The following is a 25,012-nucleotide window of genomic DNA, read 5'->3' on the forward strand; positions in this document are numbered from 1 at the left end:
TGATAAGATATGACAAGTTATGGCCCTGATGCGGTGGGTAATAATAACCGATATATGGCCCTGATGCGGTGGATAATAATAATCGATATATAGCCTCACCCTTAGAGGAATTACATATAGGGGACTGATCAGTAAAAGGAAATTTCCGAAAACATAATAAGATATGGCAAGTTATGGCCCTGATGCGGTAGGTAATAATAACTGATATATATGACCTCACCCCTTAAAGGAATTACATATAGGGGACTGATCAGTAATACCATGGAAAAACAAGATGATTAATAGTGCTATGTTTTTGATTAAGTGCTATGTTTTTTATTAAGTTATATTTTTGTCATGAATTCTGAATGTCTTGCTAAAAGTATATGGTTTCGATTAAATTATGTTTCTATCATGTTTCATGAAATATGTTTTCGTCATGAATTCCGAATATTTTGCTATATTTTGTATTCTGTCGTGCTATGCTCGATCGATCCCACTTACTGAGTGTTTTCACAAACACTCACCCCCCTACTCCCATCCCCAGATAAAGACGAGGAACAAGTAGAGAAGGAGGAGCAAGAGATGTTTTGGGGCTGGTAATAAAGTCATGTCCAAGTGATTCATCCTTTTAGTTCATGTTATCTTTATTTGTACGCTTTCGCTTTTGGATTATAAAGACAATATTTTCGTTATATTATTAATGGTTTGGTATGCACTTTATGATGCTTGTTGTTTTCGAGTATTTATATTCGCGAGCAATGCCGGTGTCACCCGCCTAGGTCACGGGACGTGACATTGAAGTGGTATCAAAGTCAGGTTTTTAATCCGGTTGGGACGTTTTGTACGCAAATCTAACAAAGTTAGATTTTCGACAAATAGCTAGTGCCCTCCGAAATGGCTAACTAGCAAAAATCACGATCCCATCCTCGTGACGCATGTCATTTTTCTACCGAATTCCATCGTTTAGACCTCCGAAATCATGTTTTTGTCGTTTCAAGAAGGTTTTCAGTTGCCTATACCTTCTCGTAGGAAAGTCAAAATCTGATTTCGTCATTACTTAAGCAATTATCTTTAAACTATCATGAACCATCGCTCATCCAATTTTAGGAAATGGCTGATAGACTCGTGTGGAACAACCGTAACCCCAACTACGCCAACCACAACAACAATGAAGATGCAAACCCTCCCCTAGAAGTTAGCCTCGGCCGAGAAGATTTAATGGCCATCACTACCATCGTAACAGCCACCCTCCAAGGCTTAGCAACCCCAAGTGAACAAAGGTTAAAATGGCCCAACCTAGGAAGTGGCTTGTCCAAAGGACCCTCTTTCACTTTGCACTCCCAAAGCATTGAGTCATGTCCTACTTGTAACTTCAGACATCTTGGAGAATGTCGTAGGATCTCCGGTACATGTTTCAACCGTGGAAAAATGGGGCACCGAATTACGAATTGTCCTGAACCCAAGAAACAAGGGGCGGTATCAAATTCTGTTGCAGTCCTAAATAAACCAAAGGAGAATAAGCCAAATGCTCGGGTGTTCTCTATGACTCAAGAAGAGGTGGACAACACAAGCGATGTGGTGGCAGGTACCATTCTAATCAACAAAATGAATGTCTATATATTGTTTGACTATGATGTCACTCATTCTTTTATATCTAAAAGAGTCACTATGAAGTTAGGACTCAAAGCTGAAATACTTAGTGAACCATATAGAGTAGCTACGCCCATTAATAAGGTCATCGAAACTCATAAGTTGCATCGAAGCTGTCAGGTCAGTATTGGTAATCATACATTCGAAGCTAATCTGATTCAACTAAACGATGCCATCCTTGTAATGGATTGGTTGACCAAGAACCACGCATTAGTGGATTGCCACAGGAAGAGCATCAAACTTCGGACTTCAAGCCAAGAAGAAATCATCTACCATGGCAAGGCCAAGGAAAAGAGATTACTCCTATCCGCATCTCAGACTTGGAAAGCCATGAGGAGCGGTGATGAAATCTATCTAGCTATGATAAGTAAGGTGGAAGAGAAGACCAAGGCCAGGTTAGAAGAAATTCTAGTCGTTCAAGACTTCCCAGATGTATTTCCCGAGGAACTACCTGGCACAGTTCCAGACCGTGAAGTAGACTTTGAAATTAATTTGGCACCGGGTGCGACGCCGATATCAAAGGCACCCTACCGAATGGCCCTAACAGAACTCAAAGAACTAAAAGAACAACTTCAAGAGTTGTTAAACAAAAAGCAAATCAGACCGAGCGCATCTCCATGGGGAGCCCGTCTTATTTGTGAAGAAGAAAGATAGGAGTATGAGATTATGTATCGATTACCGGGAATTGAATAAAATCACAATTAAGAATAAGTACCCCCTTCCAAAGATAGATGACCTCTTCGACCAACTTAAAGGAGCTACAGTGTTCTCCAAACTCGATTTAAGGTCAAGCTATCACCAGCTGAAGGTTAAGGCCGAAGATATACCAAAGATGGCTTTCAGAACCAGGTATGGACACTACGAGTTCATGGTAATGTCATTCGGCTTAACCAATGCCCAGCAGCATTCATGAATCTCATGAATAGAGTGTTCAGACCATATCTTGATAAATTTGTGGTGGTGTTTATCGACGACATCCTCGTATATTCACCTAGTGAAGAAGACTACAAAGAGCACCTTCGCCTTACTCTCCAAACACTGAGGGATAAGGAACTATATGCCAAATTCAAGAAGTGTGAATTTTGGTTAAAAAGTGTCACCTTCTTGGGTCATATAATCTCCGAAGCAAGCGTTTCTGTAGATCCCAAGAAAGTGGAAGCAATTTTAGACTAGTCAAGACTAAAGAAAATAACAAAGATTCGAAGCTTTTTGGGGCTAACCGGCTATTATCGAAAATTCATTGAAGGATTTTCCTCGATAGCTATACCTCTCACCAAGCTCACACAGAAGAACTCCAAATTTAACTGGAGTGATGAATGTGAGAAGAGCTTTGTAACCTTGAAGGAAAGGCTTGCATCTACACCAGTACTAGTAATACCCGCAGAGGATAAGGATTTCACTATTTACAGTGATGCATCAAAAGGAGGTATGGGGTGTGTCCTCATGCAAGAGGGAAGGGTTATTGCTTACGCTTCACGACAACTGAAATCGTATGAGCAAAACTATCCCACGCATGACCTCGAACTAGCTGCAGTAGTATTCGCGCTAAAAATTTAGAGACACTATCTATCTGGTGCCAGGTGCGAAGTGTTTACATATCATCAGAGTCTCAAATATCTATTTACACAGAAAGAATTAAACATGAGGCAACGACGATGGGTTGAGCTCTTAAAGGATTATGACTTAATAATAAGATACCACCCAAGCAAAGCAAATAAGGTAGCTGATGCATTAAGTCGGAAGAGTATGGGCAAGACAGTTTTGGCATCGCTCTCAGCACAACCATGCCTTCAAGAAACAATCAAGTTGAAGCAGAAGCAAGACCTGGCGTTGGCAAGACTTAGAGAGCAGATCAAAAAAAGGAAAAGCACCTGATCTTCAAATAAATGATAGTAGGATTTTATGGATGAAAGGAAGGTTGTGGGTGCCTGACATTGATAATCTTCGACAAGAAGTAATATCTGAGGCCCATAAATCAAAATTCTCGATCCACCCTGGCAGTACAAAGATGTATAGGGATTTGAAGAAGAACTTATGGTGGAGCGGAATGAAGAAGAATATCGAGGAATTCGTCTCTAGGTGCCTAGTATGCCAACAGGTCAAAGCAGAACACCAACGACCTGGAGGACTTCTTCAACCTTTAGAGATTCCAGAGTAGAAATGAGAGCACATTTCCATAGACTGTGTGGTGGGATTGCCAAAATCAAGACAAAGCCATGATGGGATATGGGTAGTGATGGATAGACTCACAAAATCTGCGCACTGCCTACCCGTTCGCATGAATTATAATCTGGATAAGTTGGCTACTCTATACATAGATAACATTGTGTGGCTATTTTGAGTTCCGACAAGCATACTATCCGACAGAGACCCAAGATTTGTGTCCCGTTTTTGACAAAGTTTTCAAAAAGCTATGGGGACTAAGGTCACTCTCAATACGGCCTATCACCCTCAGACTGATGGCCAAACTGAGACGACAATACAGACACTTGAAGATATGCTAAGAGCATGTGTTTTAGACTTCAACAGTAATTGGAGTGAGCACCTGCCCTTAATCGAGTTTGCCTATAATAACAGTTATCATAGTAGCATTGAAATGACCCCATACGAGGCTATACATGTGCGTAAGTGTCGGTCACCTCTATATTGGGATGAAGTAGGAGAAAAAGCTATCACTGACCTGAGCTTATCCAAACCACAGTAGAAAAAGTGACTGTCATTAAGGAATGACTCAAGACTGCTCAAGATCGACAGAAAAGTTGGGCTGATTTGAAAAGAAGACCAGTGGAATTCAAAATAGGTGATAAGGCCTATATAAAGATTTCGCTAATGAAGGGAGTAGTTCGATTCAATAAAGCTAGGAAACTAAATCCTAGATATGTAGGGTCTTTCGAAATTCTGGAGAAAGTGGGATCACTAGCTTACAGACTGGCATTACCGCCGGATATGTCAAGGATTCATATGTCTTTCACGTCTCCCAACTAAGAAGATACATTGTAGATCCGAGCCATATTTTGGAAACTGGAGCACTCCTAGTTGAAGGGAACTTGAATGAAGAATTGAAGTATGAAGAAGTTCTCATTCGAATTATTGACACCAAGGATCAAGTACTTAGACGAAGAACCATCCCGTACGTCAAAGTACAATGGTCCAATCACACTGAAAGGGAAGCTACCTGGGAACCCGAGGAAAAGATGCACAAGCATTACCCATATCTCTTCGAAGATCAAGCGAGCTCAAGTTTCGAGGACGAAACTTCCAATAAGGAGGGTGGGATGTGAAGACCCGATTTTGAACATGGTGATGGACACTAATGAACATACCTTTAAAGGTTAAGTTAGGTTCAACTCCTATAAATCTTAATATCATAAAAATTGAACCCAAGTTTATGATTACTTTGTGTCATGTGTCAGTTTGGATCTTAAGGGTTTCGAATGTTGGGTCTAGTTACTCATATGTTTCTTCTATGCTCTTCATCATGATAATTTAATGAGTCACATGTGGAGCTCTTATCTGTCTGTGATTTCATGGTGGTTCACAGTTTTATCACGTTGGGTGGCTAAAAACTATTGGTAGATGGTTATCTAAGTCTGTGTATGGATTTACACTACCGTCGTGTATAAAACCTAGAGAGTCGCATGCATAGCACGTAGAAATAAACAATGGCATTGAAAGCTAGTCGAGATCAAGATCAAATATGGATTTATTTGATACAAAGAAGAGATAATTCGAATAGCCATAATCATAATGATTAATGGAGAATTAGAAAAGTCATTATAATGTTAATTAATGGAGAAGTTGAAGGATCATCATAATGAAGGTCATGAATGAAGAATTTATGGAGCCTATAACTCTTCATCTTCTTAATTAATGAAGATCATAAATGATGAATTAATTGAGACCTTAACTCTTCGTATTCCTTGGAGGCTATAACTAGCCATCCTCGGAAAGACTCAAAGGTGAATTCCTTCTCTCCGAGACTCCCTTATCAGATTCTTCTTTGCTTTATTCTACCAGAAGAGATCGATAGTGCTTCCAAGACTTTGTCAATCCAAGAGGCTAGCACCTAACGGATCGTATCAAGTTCAAGTCTCGTAAAATTTTTGTCCAAAGCCAAAGAAGTTGCTGACGGTAAGTGGGCTTTTTGTTTCGAGTATAGCTGTAAAATATGTTTACATTTCATCATTTTATATTGTAAATTCATTGCTTTTTATTCCAAGATGCACTATTATTGTCCAAAGCCAAAGAAGTTGCTGACGATAAGTGGGCTTTTCGTTTCGAATATAGCTGCAGAATATGTTTACATTTCATCATTTTATATTGTCAATTCATTTCTTTTTATTCCAAGATGCACTGTTATTGTCCAAAGCCAAAGAAGTTGCTGACGGTAAGTGGGCTTTTCGTTTCGAGTATAGCTGCAGAATATGTTTACATTTCATCATTTTATATTGTAAATTCATTTCTTTTTATTCCAAGATGCACTGTTATGACTCAAGTTAGATATGGTAAAGGGAATTTCTGAAAGTATGATAAGATATGACAAGTTATGGCTCTGATGCAGTGGGTAATAATAACCGATATATGGCCTTGATGCGGTGGGTAATAATAACCGATATATGGCCTCACCCCTTAGAGGAATTACATATAGGAGACTGATCAGTAAAAGAAAATTTCCGAAAACATGATAAGATATGACAAGTTATGGCCATGATGCGGTGGGTAATAATAACCGATATATGGCCTCACCCCTTAAAGGAATTACATATAGGGGACTGATCAGTAATACCATGGAAAAACAAGATGATTAACAGTGCTATGTTTTTGATTAAGTGCTATGTTTTTGATTAAGTTATATTGTTGTCATGAATTCTGAATGTCTTACTAAAAGTATATGGTTTCGATTAAGTTATGTTTCTATCATGTTTCATGAAATATGTTTTCATCATGAATTCCGAATATTTTGCTATATTTTGTATTATGTCGTGCTATGCTCGATCGATCCCACTTACCGAGTGTTTTCACAAGCACTCACCCCTCCTTACTCTCATTCCCAGATAAAGACGAAGAACAAGTAGAGAAGGAGAAGCAAGAGATGTTTTGGGGCTGGTAATGAAGCTATGTCCAAGTGATTCGTCCTTTTAGTTCATGTTATCTTTATTTGTACGTTTTCGTTTTTTGGATTGTAAAGACAATATTTTCGTTATATTATTAATGGTTTGGTATGCACTTTATGAGGCTTGTTGTTTTCGAGTATTTATATTCGCGAGCAACGCCAATGTCACGCGCCTAGGTCACGGGACGTGACACTAGGTCCTAGGGGTGATAACCCTAGGCGGAAAGTCTTGGCGGGTCGAGGGATTCGGGCAAAAGTCCAAGAATCGAGGACTCTAGGTCCTGGAAAGTTCTGGTGTCGCGAACCAGGTGAAAGACTGGGCGGGTCATGGAGCGAACGTCTAGCGGAAAGTCCTGGAGCCTTGGGCGCTGAGCAAAAGTTCAGTCGGTCTGGAGGACCGGTCTGACAACAGGTATATTCTCCTGAGTGGAGTAGGTGAGGACGCGTTCCCCGGTGAGGGAACAGTAGGCGTCGGTTCGACCTAGGATTTCCGGTCGAAAATCCGAAGACTGTCAAATATGTTATTCATCATGTCTAACTTTGTTTTGCAGGGTATGGTTAGTTTCTTGGACTAACGTATTTTGCAAAAAGTGAATTGGACGTGTTTGCCTTGGGTAACATGGAGAAACAACCTCGTAGCAAGGCACGAGGGCATCCTCATGGAGCTTGAGGGCGCCCTCCATGCCGTTGGAGGTGCCCTCGAGCGGATAAGCAGTGGAGGTCAGAGCTTATCTGCGTGCGGTTGACTCGGCGGGTTGGAGGCGCCCTCATGGAGCTTGAGGACGCCCTCCATAGGCTATAAAAGGCAATCTCGAGCAACAGCTAGGTATAACAACAAAAATTGTAATCTATCTTCTCCGTGCTGCTCAAAAGACGATCCAGAAAGGCTATAACAAAACCCCGACGACCAGGAGCTTCAAAACTTATTACTTTTACTGTCGGTATAGATTGTACTACTGCTCTATTATTGTACTTAAATTGTAAATAATTTTCCATGCTTATAGTGATTGCCCAAAGTAAACGCTCAACGAGCGTGGGCCTTGAAGTAGGAGTCGTCCTAGGCTCCGAACCAAGTAAAAGAATTGGTGTTTGCGTGTTTGCAACTATCTTTTATATTTCCGCTGTGTTTTATTCTTAAGTCTTCCGAAACGAAAGTGAAAGTCACAAGTGTTATTCACCCCCCCCCTCTAGCACTTTCGATCCAATAATTGGTATCAAAGCGGGGTCGCTCTGACTCGGTACAACTACCGTTCGAGCAATTTTTTGATTTTTCGTCCGCTTTTTCGAAAAATAAAACCTTACGCCTTTCATTTTTTCCCTCCAAAACTATTTTTGAAAAATTCATTTTCATCTTTTCACTATTGGTTGGTATTAGCGAAATATCGCATTTTCAAAAATTTGTAATAATATATTTTTTAATATTTTTATTAATATTTAAATAATATTTTATTAATATTTTATTAATATTTTATTAATATTTTATTATTTTCTTTTAAAAAAAATAGTAAATTGCTATTTTTTTCTCCCGCATTACTAATACAAGACCAAGTCTTGGGATATTTGGTTCTTTTTCTTTTTGTGTGCAAGAGTTTTCTCCTAAATGGCCCATCAAAAAAGCTACAGCGCAGATCGTCCGCCGCTCTTCTCCGGAGAAGATTTCAGATACTGGAAAGATCAGATGGAGCACCAATTGAAACCCAAGTGGAGATATTCAGATCGGATCTATACCCTCCACCGAAGGAGGTGTGCCCATCGCCTATGACAAGTGGGATGCACAAACAAGAAGAAAATTCGAGGCAAATGCAAAAGCAACATGGACTCTCCTATGGGGACTAACAAATTCAGAGCTTGATCGAGTTGGAAAGTTCAATAATGCTAAGGAGCTTTGGGAGAAATTGCTCAAGCTTCATGAGATTCCTTCAGAGTCAGAAGATCAAGTCGAACCAGAGTTCGAATCTGAGTACGAATCTCCAGAGTCAACCTCTGAACCAGACTCAGCAGAATCGGATCAGATCGATTTCATAGCACTGATGGCCAAAGAAGAGATAGCTAAATCTGAATCCAAATTCGAGATGGCAACAATCGAGGGGGAGAATCCAATCATGGATCTAAAAGGTAATATTGTAAATTCAAAAAATAAATTTCATATAACCGGTTTTAAGTGTAAGGAGAGAGGGCACTATAGAAACAAGTGCCCTACTTGTAAGATTCGGTCGGCACAATCGGAGGAGAAGGAGAAATCGATCCGGAAAGGGAAGAAGCACATTGAATGCTCCAAGTACAGACGAACGGGTCACTACAAACGACAATGCCCAGAAAGAAGATCCAAGAATCCAGGGGGAGAAATCAAGGTAAGTAAATTTACATTACATTAAAATCTAATTTTTGCAACACATGTATGTACCCTAGCTAATTCCGCTTACTCTAGTATAGATTTCTCTAGAAAATTAGATATGAATGCTAATAATACAATGAATAAATTTGATTCAAATCTAAATAAGAATAACTCAAAATTATTTAATAAGAAATTAACTTTTAGAAAATTAAAGAAACAAAGTAATATTTTAAAAGATAAAATATATAAATTAAAAAAGATTATTAATAATTTAACTAATCCACAAAATCTAAACTTGGGTTACAAGTCTAAGGTAAAACTTAAACCCTACAAACCAAGCTATAATCAAGTACCTTTTAATTATTAAATCTAAACTTAAACTAAAGTAAATCTAACTTAAATCTAAACTTAAACTAAAGTTAATCTAACTTAAATCTAACCTTAAATTCAATTAACTTAGATCTAAACTAAATCAAATTAAAACTCAAAAGTTAACTTAAACTTGTTAGCTTAACTATAAATTGCTTGACTTGGTTGATCCATGCAAATTACCATGACCATGCATATGCTAAATTGATAAATGTCAATCATGGTTGTTAATTGTATAATCTAGAATAGTTAGATAAGGACCTAGGCATAATTTACACTTGACTAGTTAGCCATAGGAATTTCAAAAAGAAAATTAAATATCCAATTTTTTTTGAAAGACTTTATCTAGAAGTGGTGGATGATCTCATACTCAAAAAGGTCTAGTGCCTCGCCACAGCCTGGAAGTCAATCATTGAAATGTATATTTAATTGACTAATTGAAAAACCTTAGTCTAACTCAAATGTAAATTAATCCTTAGATAATAACATAAATTAAAGATTAATTTAACCATCTCACAAAACTATTAAGGTTCCTTGAGTGATAACCTAGAAAAGGGTGAGATGGACCTAGGTTTATAATAGTTAACCAAATCCATATTAATTAATTCAACTTAGTTAATTTTGAAAAATTAATTTAAAAAAGTTAATTATTTCAAATTCTAATTATTTTCAAAATTCCAATTAATTTCAAAATGTTAATCTTAATTTCAAAATGTTATTTATTTTTAAATCATAATTAAATTATAATTATTTTTAGATTATGATTAATTTGAAAATCATTATTTTCAAAATTATAATTTCAAAATCATAATGAATTTCAAAAACATAATTATTTGATTATTGACTTTCAATCATAATTAAATTATTAAATTTTCAAAATCTTAATTATTTCTTAATGATAATTAATTTTCAAATCATATTTAATTTTTCAAAATCTTAATGATAGTTAATATGTAAGATTATAATTTCAAACATTAATATATTTTCAAAATCTCAAAAAATTTAAATGTTTACTCATATTTTAAATTCAAATTCATTGAAAATTTAAACTTATATTTTAAATCTAAATTTCAATAAAGTTAACTCCGTCTCACACACACTCATAAGTTGAACATCCTTAATAACCTATTAATGGGTGAGATGGAAAATTAAGAAAATAAATAATAACTTTTATATTTTTATACACATGCTTTGACTCTAGAACACTCAAATATTCTTAGCATTAATTAAGGGGGAGTGCAAAGAGATTTAAAGACTTTAATTTTTATTGTTTTTCAAAGTTAAAAAGTTCAAAATATTTCTGAACAAGGAAGTTTTTTTTAAACTAAGTATTTGCTAAAGTTTTTTTTATCAAAATAGTTTTAGAGTTAAGTTTTTATCAAAAAAATTTTTGGCTAAAGCTTTTATCAAAATTTGTTAAGTACTCCTAATTAAGTTTTTAAATTTATCAAAGTTTTTTTAAATGCTAAGTTTTTAATTAACTTATTTTGAAAACTAAGCTTTTTATCAAAGTCTTTTTAAAAGCTAAATTTTGAAAGTTAAGTACTAAATTTAACAAAGTTTTTTTAATAAGCTAAGTTTTGATTAACTTATTTTGAAAACTAAGTTTTTATCAAGGCTTTTTAAAGCTAAGTTTTGAAAGTACTAAATTTATCAAAGTTTTTTTTAATCTAAGTATTTTTAAAACAAAAATTTAGCTAAATCTTCTTTGGAAAGGCTATGACAGTTTCAAAATTTACGTTTATCTAAGTTTTTTTAAAAAAGCTAAATATTTTCAAAAATTCTCTACTTTAGCTAAGTTTTTTAAAAGAAATTATTTTCAAAGCTAAATTTCACTAAGTGCTACCCTTCATGGTAAGCTTAAAGTTAAAAAGAATAAATTTTTTTTTACAACCTCTCTTTACCTAGTATGTTTTTTAATTTATGTCAAAGGGGGAGAGATAAATCAAAGTTAAGAATTTAAAAAAGAGGAAGCATAAGGGGGAGCACATAAGTTTTTTTCAAAATTATTGTTTATGCTCATGATACTTATGCTTAAATTCCTTTATTTATTGTTATGTTTTACTTAACTTTGAACCGTATTGCCATAATCAAAAAGAGGGAGATTGTTGGTGCGGGAAGCATCCGACGATCGAACCTGTGTTTTGATTATATCAAAGGGTTCAAAGTTAGGTTGTCTTGTTATCTAACAAGGTTGAATGAGTTTGCAGGAAAGTCTTAAGTGTACTTAGGCAAAAGTCCTAGTTGCGGTTAGGCAGGTGGAAAATCCTAGCGGACGATAACCCTAGATCCTAGGGGGTGGTAACCTTAAGCGGAAAGTCTTGGCGGGTCGAGGGCTTAGGGCAAAAGTCCTAGAGTCGAGGACTCTAGGTGGAAAGTTCTGATGTCGCGAACCAGGTGAAAGACTGGGCGGGTCGTGGAGCGGACGTCCAACAAAAAATCCTGAAGCCTCGAGCGCTGAGTAAAAGTCCAATCGGTCTGGAGGACCGGTTTGGCAACAGGTATATTCTCCTGAGTAGAGTAGGTGAGGACGCGTTCCCCGATGAGGGATCAGTAGGCGTCGGTTCGACCTAGGGTTTCCGGTCGGAAATCCGAAGCCAGAACCAGAGACAGTCCGAAGACTGTCAAATATGTTATTCACAATATGATCAAAACTATGAAACACAACGACACAAAATGACAATGGAAACCGTAAAGTCTATGGTATCCACAATACTTTTGAGAGTTTTAGTGAAAGCTTGACTATCACATGGTTATGCAAATAGAGCTAAGGTAAACCTTTAAAATTTCACTTTACTTTGTTTTCTCAAGGAATATTGTACTATTGAGATATATAAACTTTTAACAAAAATTGTCTATTTTGATGGTTAACACCAAAATCAAGAAAGCAAACCTTGAAGATACTTAACACAAACAGCTTTCTTGAACCACATATCATGCAGCTACACTAACATAAGAATGCTAATGCACCTAGAGAAGATTCAATTGACGCCTTTTTGGTACAACATGAGGAAGGCCTAAAAATGGAACTTGATAAAAATGATGATAATGAAAAGAAATGAGTGTGGAACATTGATTCATCATACTTGTTAGCAAAGTAGAACATCACCAGATTTGCAGTTTTAAGATGTTAGGACATGATAAGGTAAGATCTTGCAAAATCTTACTTAGTTTGAGCTAACTCAGGATCATTTTCAGATGTTGGATGATCTGAAGATGACACGAGTTGGAAATTCCAGCTTCATATGAACAAGGGCTAGATCTGAATCCACTATACTTATGTATTTATTTTATAATTTAAAAAGTAACTATAAAAACTATTAATGCTTATAAGTAAATATTGACAAAAATAATAAAAAAAATGGTGTTTCAAATGTAATGGAGAAGAATATGTCGTGATGAACAATCAAAATGTCATCATGCTACAAGTTAGACACTAGTGAGATTTACCATGTTCACGTGATCTATGGATCCTTATGGAATTGACATTTTAAACATTTCTATATAGTGAGGAAAACAATGAGATTTTCATCTAATAGCGCATCCATGAAGTCGATCAGGCAAACTTCTCAACTAGTTATTGTAGCATCTTAAATCATTAACTGTGGCCCTGTAGTGAGGAAAACAATGAGACTGAAATTTAATATCATCCATGAACTCAATAAGGAAAAGTTCTCAACTAATTCTTGTAGCATCTTAGAAGCTTAATTGTGAGTTGCACAAGTAGATAACAATGTTAAATATACACAGCATGTTAAACACAATGTAATTCCACTGTAGTAAACCATAAGCAAAGCACCGTACTAGTGTGAGAACATAAGTAGCTTAGCGTTGTTGAGGAATGACAAGTAGGGAATAGCAGCTTGGATACAAGAGAAATCATTAATTTATTTAACAGTGAAATTGTTGTTAATAATAAGGTAGAAAGCCGAAAGTTCGATAAATTTTACTTACATGATCTTGCAATGACTTCCCGATTGTAGGAAGATTCTTCACCTGATCAACACTTTCAATTCTGAAAGGTAATTTCTCAATAACAGGAATGGCCTTGTAGTAGCTAAATGATCTTCTTTCATCTCCTAGTGCTGAAGCAAAGCAATAAAACTTGCTGTTAGCATGACAGATATTGTTGAACATCAGAGAAATCCTTTCTTTACCTCTATAAATGTTTATCAACTTTCCAAAGATTTCGGTGATGTTCTTATTCAGATCAGGTGGATCATATGGACATTGCAGATGAGAAGCATCATCCTAGTAGCATACAAAATTTAACACTTAGCAGATGTGCAGAAGCCTTGATATAAATCTCTATGATTATAAGACAAGCAGAATAAACATACTGTAAGCCATATCTACAGATTTGTTGAGTTAAACAACAGGTCCATGTTGATCAAGAAAAAATGTGTCATATTAGAAAACTTTGACTAAGTTATCAGAGATTAAAATGTTGTACTATTACTCTATAGAAATAGGATTGCAATTCATGTATTTACAGCCCTGGGAATATGCTTCCATCAAATATTTAGGCATAAGAGTAAATTATGCCATGGACTAAATTTCGTATTTTATCTAATGTTGTACTATTACTCTTTGAAGATATGAAATTTTTTTACATTTTTTTTAAATTTTTGATGGGCAAGCTTGTTGGCCCGCCTAACCCGCAACCCGCTTTGGATTGGGTTGGGTTCGAGATTTCCCAACTCGCCAAGATGACGAGTCGGCCCGCCCAGCCCCACCAAATGGCTGGTCCGCTACTAGCCGACCCACCCCGCCACTGGTTAGCCCGTCTGACAGCTCTACGAAAGATATCAATACACAGAGGACAAGAAAGGCACAAAGCCCATGAAGGCAAAAGAGGTCAATGCCCACACAGAAAATGTGTCATGCAAAGGACAGGGAAGACATGTCGTGTGTGAACGATAGTGTAGCTTTAAAAAAAAACGTTTCACTTAAACAAACCAAGATTTATGTTATGGTTTAATACTAAAGGGTTTAAATAATTAATGTATTAATAGGTTAACGAACCCAACCCGATTTGCTAGCAACCCGACCCGGCTTATCCTTTTAAATACAAATTTTATTTTTCCCCTCCCCTCACACTTGAAGGCCTCCCCACATCCCCATCCAAACCCTAGTAACTTTGGAAGAGATAGAAGAAGAACCTCATCGAAACGCTTAAGGTCGTCTTTCCTGCGTCTCGCGGGTGATCTCTCATACATAAAACATCAAGGCAAGTTCTCTTTTGTTGATTTTGAATTTATTGCACCCTATGGATTTTATTATGATATTTTGATGTATTTTGCACATTTTAACAAGGTTTTGTTTTTATTATTTACTGCATCATAAGGATCCTATCATGTAGATTTGAAGTTGATTTCCGGATTTGATAGTTCATGGATTTGATTCCCAACCATTACGATGCTTTGATAATCTTTTATTGACGTCTTGACGGGAAATCGGGATGCTAGAATTTTCGGTGGAAGAGGGTTGGTCGAAAAGTAGGGAGGAGGAGGACCGGCAACGGGAGATGTTGGGCAGATTTAGTGAGGGAAGAAGGGGGTTGGGGATGCTGGACAGATTTTGTGAAGGGCTGGAGATACTGGACAGATTTCGTGAAGGAAGAAGGGGATGGGGATGCTGGGCAGATTTTGTGAGGGGCTGGAGATACTGGGTAGATTTTGTGAGGGAAGGAAGGGGGTTGTGCTGAGCAGATTTCGGGGGTTGTGCTGGCAGATTTCATGAGGAAGGGGGATGCGCTGGGCAAATTTCGTGAGAGAGGAAGGAGCTTGGTCGGGTGAGGGAGGAAGAGGGTTGTTGATTTGGGATTATTCTGGTGAGAGAGGCTGTAGCGGCTGTTTGAGTGAAGAAAGAAGGGGTCAGAGTGGAAGTCGCAAGGTGAGGTTTAGGGTCCGAAAAGGGATGGATGGGAGAGCATGAGGCAGGGTCCTTAAAACAACCATTTTTATTTTTATTTACTTTCCGTGTATTAGCACCATGAACTTTATTATCATAACTATTAGTAAGGTATGATGCACGAAAGTTTAACTGGTTGTTTTAGCTTGTTAAGTGAATTATCTTATTCATGTAGTAATAACTTTCTATGCATAAAAAGTGAAAACGTTTTGTTTAATAATGTGATCCACATGTATTTATGCGATGGGTTTAGGAATTCAGCTTAAGAAGAGTCTGGTAAACCTTACTAAAATATAGAGTTTTGGGAATCTGGCTAAGAAGGATTCGGTGAACCTTACTAGAACAGAGGGGTTAGGGAAGCCGGCTTAAGAAAAGTATGATGAACCTTACCAAAATAGAGGGGTTAGCGAATCCGGCTTAAGAAGAGTCCGGTGAACCTTACCAACCTAGTCCTAGGATAAATATTTGGCCAAACAATCAAAGGTTAAGGTATAAAGGAACTACACTTGATGATTTAAATTCTTATAATTTACGAATCTTACAAGTAAAATAAAAGATAACGAAGGTTAAAAATTGAATGTTAATTTAGGGTAGTTTGGAGGTTTATGAAACTAAAGTCAGAGATTATTCTCCATTGATATTTAACATGGTAATTTATTAAATATTTCTCTTAAATGCGAATAGATGTTATTTATATAAAGGTTAAATTTGTTGTGTTTTTAGACTCACTAGATCCATATGGTGTAGGTAATCAGGAGACGGAAGGATTTGGCGGATGAGCCTTCTTGTACTTGGCAGGGCACACCCAAGGGATTCTTTTATTAGTCTACTTTTCTACTTGCATTAGGATGTTGGGTCCTCTAGTCGGAGTTGAGTTATCTGTTTTGATAGTCGGTTGAGTTCATCTCACTAGTTAGTTGCACTCTTTGTTCTTTTGAAGATTTTATTCACTATTATGATGTTCAAACTCAAATTTATTTTGGTTTCAAGTTTAACCAATTTATAATGCATTATCAATTGGAGTTGTTTTATTTAATTTGAGTCTCTTTAATGTTAATAATGCGAGGTTCATGAAATATATATATATATATATATATATATAAAGGTCTAAGATGTTTCAGATAGGGAAGACATATCCCTCATGATCTCACCACCTAACCCAATAGGACACTTCAACACTATCTCGCCATGAACTATCCCTCGTGAAGTGATCTTAAACTCTCATCTCTCATCCCCCTCTTTCAACCACCACCACACTCAAGCCATGATTTCATCAACCACATGAAATTTTCCAAGCACATCGATAACGTATTTCTTGTCTCACAAAAAGTTATAGACGGCCACAAAACTTGGCTAGCTTTTCTGTATGCCCTTAGAAGTGATCAATTGAGATGAGATCTTTCGCCATTTTTCAGATGATGCAAACAAGAAATCAAGATGAACTTTAAATTTGAAATCAACAATGCAAAGAGAATAATTTTAAATTTCAAATACAAATTTTAAGCTATTTGGTGATTATTCTTGTTAAGAAATTTTAAACAAATTAAAATGTCATATATTTATTATTCATCAGTCTCATACATATATATAGAGTATCTAAACTCCATCAAATCACTACAATCAAGGTAAACAAAATCATATCCTTATATTTCCAATTTTTATTTATATAACGAGTAACACTCCCCTCAAGATGGAGCATAGATATTGATCATGCCCGGCTTGTTACAAAGCTAATCGACCTAAAACCCATTTAAAGCTTTTATAAAAATATCTCCCAACTGTTCTCCTATCTTCACATACCCTATAGAGATCAAACCTTGCTGAATCTTTTCACACAATCAATTTCAATATGCTCAGTTTGTTCATGAAATACGGCATTGGAAGCAATATGTAGAGCCGCTTAAATCACACCATAATTTATTTGGTTGGTACTTAAGTTACCTATTTTAGTTAAAAGTTGACATATCCACATTATGTCACACAAAGCTTTGCCAAATCTCTATATTTTGATTCTTCACTCGAACGTGAAACAACATTCTGCCTCTTACTTTTCCATAAAATTAGATTTCCCCCAACAAAGATAGAATAACTAAATGTGGATCTTCGATCATCTTTTGATCCTGCCTAGAACCTTAGTATAGCGATGCTTGCTATATAAGATACCTCATCCAAGTGCTCTTTTCAAATATACGAAATTTATTCTATAGCTACAAATTAATTAATTTATGGAGAAGTCATATAATAAATCACAATAGTGATTGAATATGCAATATCTGGACGAGTCATAGTGAGATAAATTAACTTCTAACCAATCTTTTATACCTCTTAAGATTCTCAAATAATTCACCATTTTTTGTGAGTTGTAAATTAGGAGTCATTGGAGTACTATATGGTTTAGCCTTAATTTTTATATCTTAGACAATAAGAAATGTATATTTTCTCTTAGATAAGAAAATTTCTTTCTCGTTACCTCAACACCCAAGAAATATTTTAAAATCTCTAAATCCTTTGTATGAAACTGGCTTGTTCGAAAGTGACTATGAAGAAAGGATTTAAGAGATAAGATACCTACAATATCATTTCCAGCAATGACAATATCGTCCACATATATAACCAATAAGATGATGCTAGTACAAACAACTATCTATAGAAGACATAATAATCACACTTATATTTCTTCATTTTAAACTACTCAATCATATGAAGAAAGGATTTAAGAGATAAGATACCTACAATATCATTTCCAGTAATGACAATATTGTCCACATATATAACCAACAATATAATGCTAGTGGAAACAACTATCTATAGAAGACATAATAATCACACTTATATTTCTTCATTTTAAACTAAATCATTTGACTAAATTTGTCAAACCAAGTACAAGGACTTTATTTCAAACTATATAAGGATTTATGATGATGACAAACTTTCCATACTCTCCTTGAGCAAAATAAAGTCTGGCGATTGCTCTATACAGACTTCCTCCTAAAGATCACCATGAGACAAATATTTTTGATGTGTAATTGATGTACGGGCCGATTATGAGTAACCACCATGGAAATAAATAGCCAAATAGAAGTTAGGAACAAGAGAAAAAGTACCAAATAATCCATTCCAATTTGGGCATAGCCTTTAGAAACAAGATAAGCTTTCGATCAAGCAATAGATCCATCAGGATTGACTTTAACTGCAAACACCCATTTACATCTAAATGTCTTTTTCCCTACAGGTAATTTCATCCAAGAGCCATTGCATCTAGAGCATTCATCTCTTCGATCATAGCATTATGCCAACTAGGATGATATAAAGTTTCATGAAAGATACAATAAAGGAACAAGAAGATGAAGTGATTATAGGACATAAAAGAAGATATTGGATAAGTACATTGACATTTACCTCTGTGAAGAGCTGAAAGATCATCACTTGAAGTAGCTAGGAAAAGACATGGATCAAGAGGAATATGTCACCAAGAATAAACCTACTGTATGAGAGGTTTAACAAGAACAAATACAATAGGATCAAAAATAGAGGATATGACGATATAAAATAATAAATCATTATCCTCCCCCTGACTATAGTGATAGAGAGATAAAAAGGTGTGGTTCAAGAAAAGTGACAATCAGTAGATACCAAATACTTGCTAAGATTAGGATAGTAACATTTATATCCTTTTTGAACCCAAGAACACCCAAAAAAACATACTTTAGAATTTTAGATCAAGTTTTATAAACTAAGGATGAATATCCTAACAAAGCATGTATAACCAAATATTCTAGGTGCAATAGGAAACAATGACTTATTTGGAAAGGAAACATGGTAAGGAGTATCACCATGAAGAACAGACAATGGCATATGATTAATTAAAAAGAAAATTGTGAAAACTGTATCAGCCCAAAACTGTTTAGGAACCTGCATTTAAAATAATAAAGCTCTTGCAGTAAGAAAGTGTCTCTTCTTTCTCTCAACAACCCATTTTGGGATGGTATGTCTACAAAAAGGACTGATGGAGAATACCATATTGAGTCATATAAGTTTCAAAAGATTTTGATATGTATTTTGTAACGTTATTACTTCGTAATATTTATACAAGAATATTAAATTGAGTTTTAATCTCAGCATAAAAGACAAAGACATGAAAGAATATAACTTAGAATGACTTTTCATCAATATACCCATGTTACAAAAATAACAAAATACTTAAACCCAATTTGAGACATAACAGGGCAAGGTTCCCAAAAATCTGAATGAACTAATTCAAAAGGAGCACTAGCTTGTTCATTGACTTTTGAACTTGAACTAAGATAATAGTGTTTAGCAAACTGCCATAACTCACAACCTAATAAGGATACACTATAAAATTGGGGATAAAATTTCTTCAATATTGAGAGAAAAGGATGGCCTAGTCGACAATGTACTTCAAACGGGGCAATTATTTTAGAATAGAAAATGGACTTTGCAACCAATGCATTAAGAATGTAGAGGTCACCAAACTCATGTCCTTCACTATTATCTTCTTCGTCATAAGCTCCTGAAAAAGATAATAATCAAGAAATAATGAGACATAATAGTTAAGAGTATCGGTGAGTTTGCTTACGAAAAATAAATTAAAAGACAAATAAGGAAAACTTAAGACAGAGTGTAATGGAATTAAAGGAGTTGGTGTAATTATGTTTCTTCTAAGAACCTAAGAGGTTGACCCATCTACTAAAATAACAATAGAAGTACAAGTATGCGACAGAAAAGTGGAGAATTGATTAGAATTACCAATGATATGATCTATGGCACCAGAATCAATGACTTATTTGGACGATAAGGAAATAAGACATATATTTGGTTTATGTGACTCGACAATGACAATAATTGATATGGATGGAGATTTTAACGATTCTTGGTATGAGAGAATTTGGCATATTCATCAATAGAGATCATGATAAACTTCTGCTCAATCATATTATCAAAGAGCAACAAGAACTAAAGAAAGTAGAGAACTAAATCTAAAATACTAAAGAAATGCTAGACCTATTGTGCAAAAAAAAAGTCCCACGCCTGAATAGTTCAGATGTTGATTCAATAGATTTGCAAAGATGTTATATGGAGCAGGGCAAATGGAATAGTAGCAATCGAAGAGATTTTCAATAACGAATATGCTTTCACGCGCCGACGCATGTGATTAGACTAGTAAACTAGCAACGACGCATGTGGCTCACGCATAGAGATTCTAATGACTCAAATATAGCGACAACAAACAATAATCAACGATTCCTTCTAAGCCAGTAGCAGCTAATGGAAGAGAAAAGATGTCGGCATCGAGGCTAGGGTTTAGAATGAAAACTAGTGTATGGAGAAATGATTAAGGTTTGCTCTAATATCATGTAGAAATTTTGGAGGAATTAAAATATGTTATATGTTTTTTATTCATCAATTTTATTCATATATATAGAGAATCTAGACTTCATTAAATCCCTACACTCAAGGTAAATCATATCCCTACACTCAAGGTAAATATATCCAATTTTTATTTATATAAATTTGTAGCAATTCTAATTTAATTGTTATTTTTTAATTTGGTAGTCATTTATAGAGCCAACAGTAGGACCGATTATAGCATATAGAGGTTGGGTGGATAGTTGAAATTTACAAGATGTAACTAAAACCTTGAGTGCAAAAGTGTAGTAAAAAATTAATTAAGTAGCAAAAATAAAATAAACAATAATAAAGCATAAATGACCCGGGTTTTTTTATGTGGTTTAGAACTGCCAAATTTGAAGTGTACTTGCTTAGGATTTGGAGGGAGAGATGTGTACCTGCTTCTGTGGGCTAGTTCCACGTGGTGAGAAGTCATAGTTCTCAATGGAAAAGGTAACGATGGAGAGATGCCTTGGACCGATAGATTTGTATTGGAAAGTACATTGCTATAGCTAAAAGAGCCATGGAGCTCAAGACTTTAGCACAGTAGTGGGAAGAAGTTTGTTGCTGAGGCTATTGTGCCAATATGGTGCTTAAGAGGAAAGATAGCTACCATTAACTTGTGTGTATACCTAGAATTTAAGGGTTCATGTGAATATGTATTGGTAGCTAGTAGGGAGGATCATTAGGGCTTTAACAAGGAGTTGCAGTCACAGGTGAAAGGAGGTCACAAACTCGAACCACTAGGAGAAAATGACACATGTTGGACGTCATACATGAGAGTCCTTCACATTTAAAAAATTACACTTCAATCTTGCATTTTGATGAATTTACAAACAATGTTTCTTAATTTTACTTGTCTATTGATAGTTGGAATTCATTAAGTACTTCAAAGATGATGATGTAGAAAAACTATAAGTAGTTGATTCCAAGAGAATGTAACTCAATCATGGTATTCCAAGAGTCCAAGGATACCTCATGTTTCCGATGGACAAACTCATGAGTTTCTTATGTCATCTATAAAAAGAGAAGGGATCAAAGAAAGATAATGCTAAGGTAAAATTTAGCTTAAATATTTGTCTTTAAACTAGAGACTAGCAAATTGACCAATGAAAAAACACATAGTTTAGAGTCATGCATAAGGATTATTTTAAACTTTTTTTGGGTGAAATAAGACTAACCGAGATGATAATTTGGACTAGGACTGAAAAAAAAATAGAGGTGGGACTTGTGTTAGTTTCCTGCAAGCAAACTTTATTTTTTAATAGTTAAGGTGAATGGAGGAAAATAGAGGAAGAAATTAGAGTCTATGGTGATTGAAGGGAGGACAGAAACGGGAATTAAAGATTTGTGGGAGTGGAGTTCTGGCTGTCAAAATAAGTTGCGACCTCCATTTTAGGCAACTGAGAGAGAAAAATTAACCCTTGGAGAACTCAATCTGAACAAGATGAAAGGGAGTTAAGATTGTATCAATAATTTGTACAGAAATAGTTTTTATTCATTTATTTGTCGTCTAATGTAACAAATTCTAAGTTTTAGGATAAGATTAGGTTATGCCTTGGACTAGGTTTCCGATTTTATAAAACAGTCTGAATATTTTCAGATAGATCAAAGTCAATATACATCATATTCTATTTTAGTTCTTAAGTTCCAACCCCCGTATATGTGACAATAATATCCATGCAGAAGTCTAAAAGGTTTTTACCTTATTTTCTGGTGTTCCGGAATCATCAGGATCAAAGTCAGATTGTGTGTCATTGTGGAAGCTACTACTGTGGCTAGCTCCCATTCCCACCAATAATCCATCCACTCCATGAATGCCTGACCCTTCATATTCTGTTTTACCTGAATCTCCTTGCTCAGCCAAATCTTTTTCTTTTTTGCTTGTTCCTTCCCCAAACTTTGGCTTCTTAAATGAAACTGTGCATCTTTTGTGGCTTAGTGATTCATCATCAGAATGCCTTGTTTCAGATGGTTCAGGAGATATTATGCAAGAGCGCTTTGCTGATCCACCTCTCTCAAATGTCATCACATATGGCTCTTCAGCTATTTTTTCTCCTAATTTTAGACAGTTCTCCAACCATTTATAGCACAGTAAACACTGAAACAGCACAAGGGAAATAAAATCATCAAGGATAGATATTAAGAAGTTGCACTATGAACTTCAATAGCTACAGACAGAACAACATATGCAAGAACAACAAATGCGTTGCAAAATCTTATGCAAAAAGCAGATCATATACATAGTCTGGCAAAAAGATAAATGGTTAGTAGGAACTTTTGTTGATAACTTCCCTAGGCACACATTTCTTTATTTACTATGAAGGTATAACCAAAGGACCAACAAATACAGATATGCCTCTAAAACACCCAATCTTCAAAATGGAATAAAATTCTAAAACACCCATTTCTTTTTTTAAAATTTTTTAAAAAATTTAAACGAAATTCAAAATAATAAAAAAATATATTAGAATATAAATAAGAATTATTATATATTTTTTAAAATTTTTAAATAAAATTTAAAACATTATTTTTTCAGAATATTAATTAATAAAATTTATTTTAATTTTAAATATATTTTTTATATATTTTATTAGGATATTTTAATTAGGGTTTATAAAAGACTCTTTGAAATATCACACATCCTCCTTAGAAATTGTTTAAATTAATTAAATAAAATAAATAATTATTAAAAAAACCCTGCGTACGCAAGATCGCCCGCGATGATCGCGAGCGATCCCGTGGGGGGCGTCCGGTGGCGCTAGAAGCGTCGCCGGATGCTCCGACGACGCCAGAAGCATCCGGCGACCCTACCGGACGCCTTCGGCACCATAGAAGGCGTCGCGGGACGCCACCGGAGCTGTCCCGCGTCTCCTCCGACGCCAACGGAGGCGTCCCGCGTCTCCTCCGACGTCGACGAGATGGGGACGCCTCCCGTGCCAGTTTCGGCCGCCCGACGGAACAGTAAAAATCGTCCATGCGGGGTGGCATGGAACGACATTTCATACCCTGGTGTCATCTAGTTCAATAGAGGTCAACATCCTTTTCAGCTCCCACGCCTAGATACATGGAAACAAATGTGATGTCGGGATGATAGGTTTGTACATTTTGTTGGCAACTCTCACAAGAGTTGAACCTCCTACTCCTCCTTTGTTAAGTTCTAGGTTGGCAATGCTGAGCAGGACCAACCTATACTGTGTGTCAACACAGGTCCATACTTGTACAAAATCATTCCAGCACAGAACCAAAATCAATCAAACCTAGAATTGAACCTAATACACCTCATTGAATGCCTACAAGGACAATACCCAAGACCTAAACCACACTCAACCTTTTATTGGACATTAACATTACACTGCCAGTGCTAGTAGAATTTACCAACCTATGGCCTCCTTGAAACTACTATCCCAGCAACACAAGAAACCTATAGACTCCAATGCCTACTTCTAAGGTCAAATTCTATAGTTGACTCACCTTCAAAAATTTCTATCAGCTAAAGATTGTCTAACTCTTTGAAACCTACATATGAAACAAAATGAATGTTTCTCTGCAGTTTGGCGAAATATGGATGGACCAAGCTTCTGCATGAATAGGACGACCTGTTCACTTCCCTGCTTGAAGCCCTCACATATGACGTACCAAACAACAAAATACGGCTGCAAGATGGGCAAGTTGCTCACATGCGGGTAGATGATTGGCTAGTAAAAGTAATATGTAAAACTCAACAGTTGCATGCAAGGTTTAAAATTTTGATCCAAAGTTTCGATATATGATTAGAACAATACGATTTTGGTATAGTATTGTGACGAAACGTCCTAATATGGTTTTAGTACTTTTTTTAACAAAAAATATATTAATTAAAATTATTTTTATTAATATTTGATTGTTATAGATGCTTATTATTAAGTTATATTTAATACATTGATTGTTGAGTTTAAGTTTTGATGTCATCTTGTGAAATATTTAATTCTTATAGTAAAAGTTGATTTAGGTTAACTAAAGTCCATCAAGAAGGTTTAAAGTATATTTAATTTAGATATATTTTGATTAATTTAAAATTAAATCTAATTTATATATAAACTAATTTAGTTTATTAGTAGTAATATATAAAATTTTATAAAGTTAGAAATTATATTATATTTAAATTTTTTTTCTAAGAATGAAAAAGGGTAATCATCTTTAAAGAGATTAAGAAGTTTTGTTTTTCCTCTATTTATCTTGAAGGTATTTTTTTTTCTCTT

At 35.5% G+C, this 25,012-nt stretch overlaps 1 protein-coding gene across 3 annotated transcripts in view; it reads right to left on the reverse strand.

The window, feature by feature from the left end:
* Window positions 1-25,012, reverse strand: part of LOC121975009 (DNA polymerase lambda-like) — a 58,462-nt gene that overhangs the window by 21,080 nt on the left and 12,370 nt on the right. For 2 of the 3 annotated variants that reach the window (XM_042526352.1, XM_042526354.1), the window contains exons 3-6: window positions 22,477-22,872; window positions 19,852-19,893; window positions 13,607-13,700; window positions 13,404-13,534 (exon numbers count right to left, since the gene is read on the reverse strand). In XM_042526352.1, the coding sequence (XP_042382286.1) occupies window positions 13,404-13,534; window positions 13,607-13,700; window positions 19,852-19,893; window positions 22,477-22,872 (663 nt within the window). The remainder of the gene's footprint in view (window positions 1-13,403; window positions 13,535-13,606; window positions 13,701-19,851; window positions 19,894-22,476; window positions 22,873-25,012) is intronic. The other variant, XM_042526353.1, reaches the window with a different exon arrangement.

This window comes from Zingiber officinale, chromosome 4B (genome assembly GCF_018446385.1).
Source record: "Zingiber officinale cultivar Zhangliang chromosome 4B, Zo_v1.1, whole genome shotgun sequence".
NCBI lineage: Eukaryota > Viridiplantae > Streptophyta > Magnoliopsida > Zingiberales > Zingiberaceae > Zingiber > Zingiber officinale.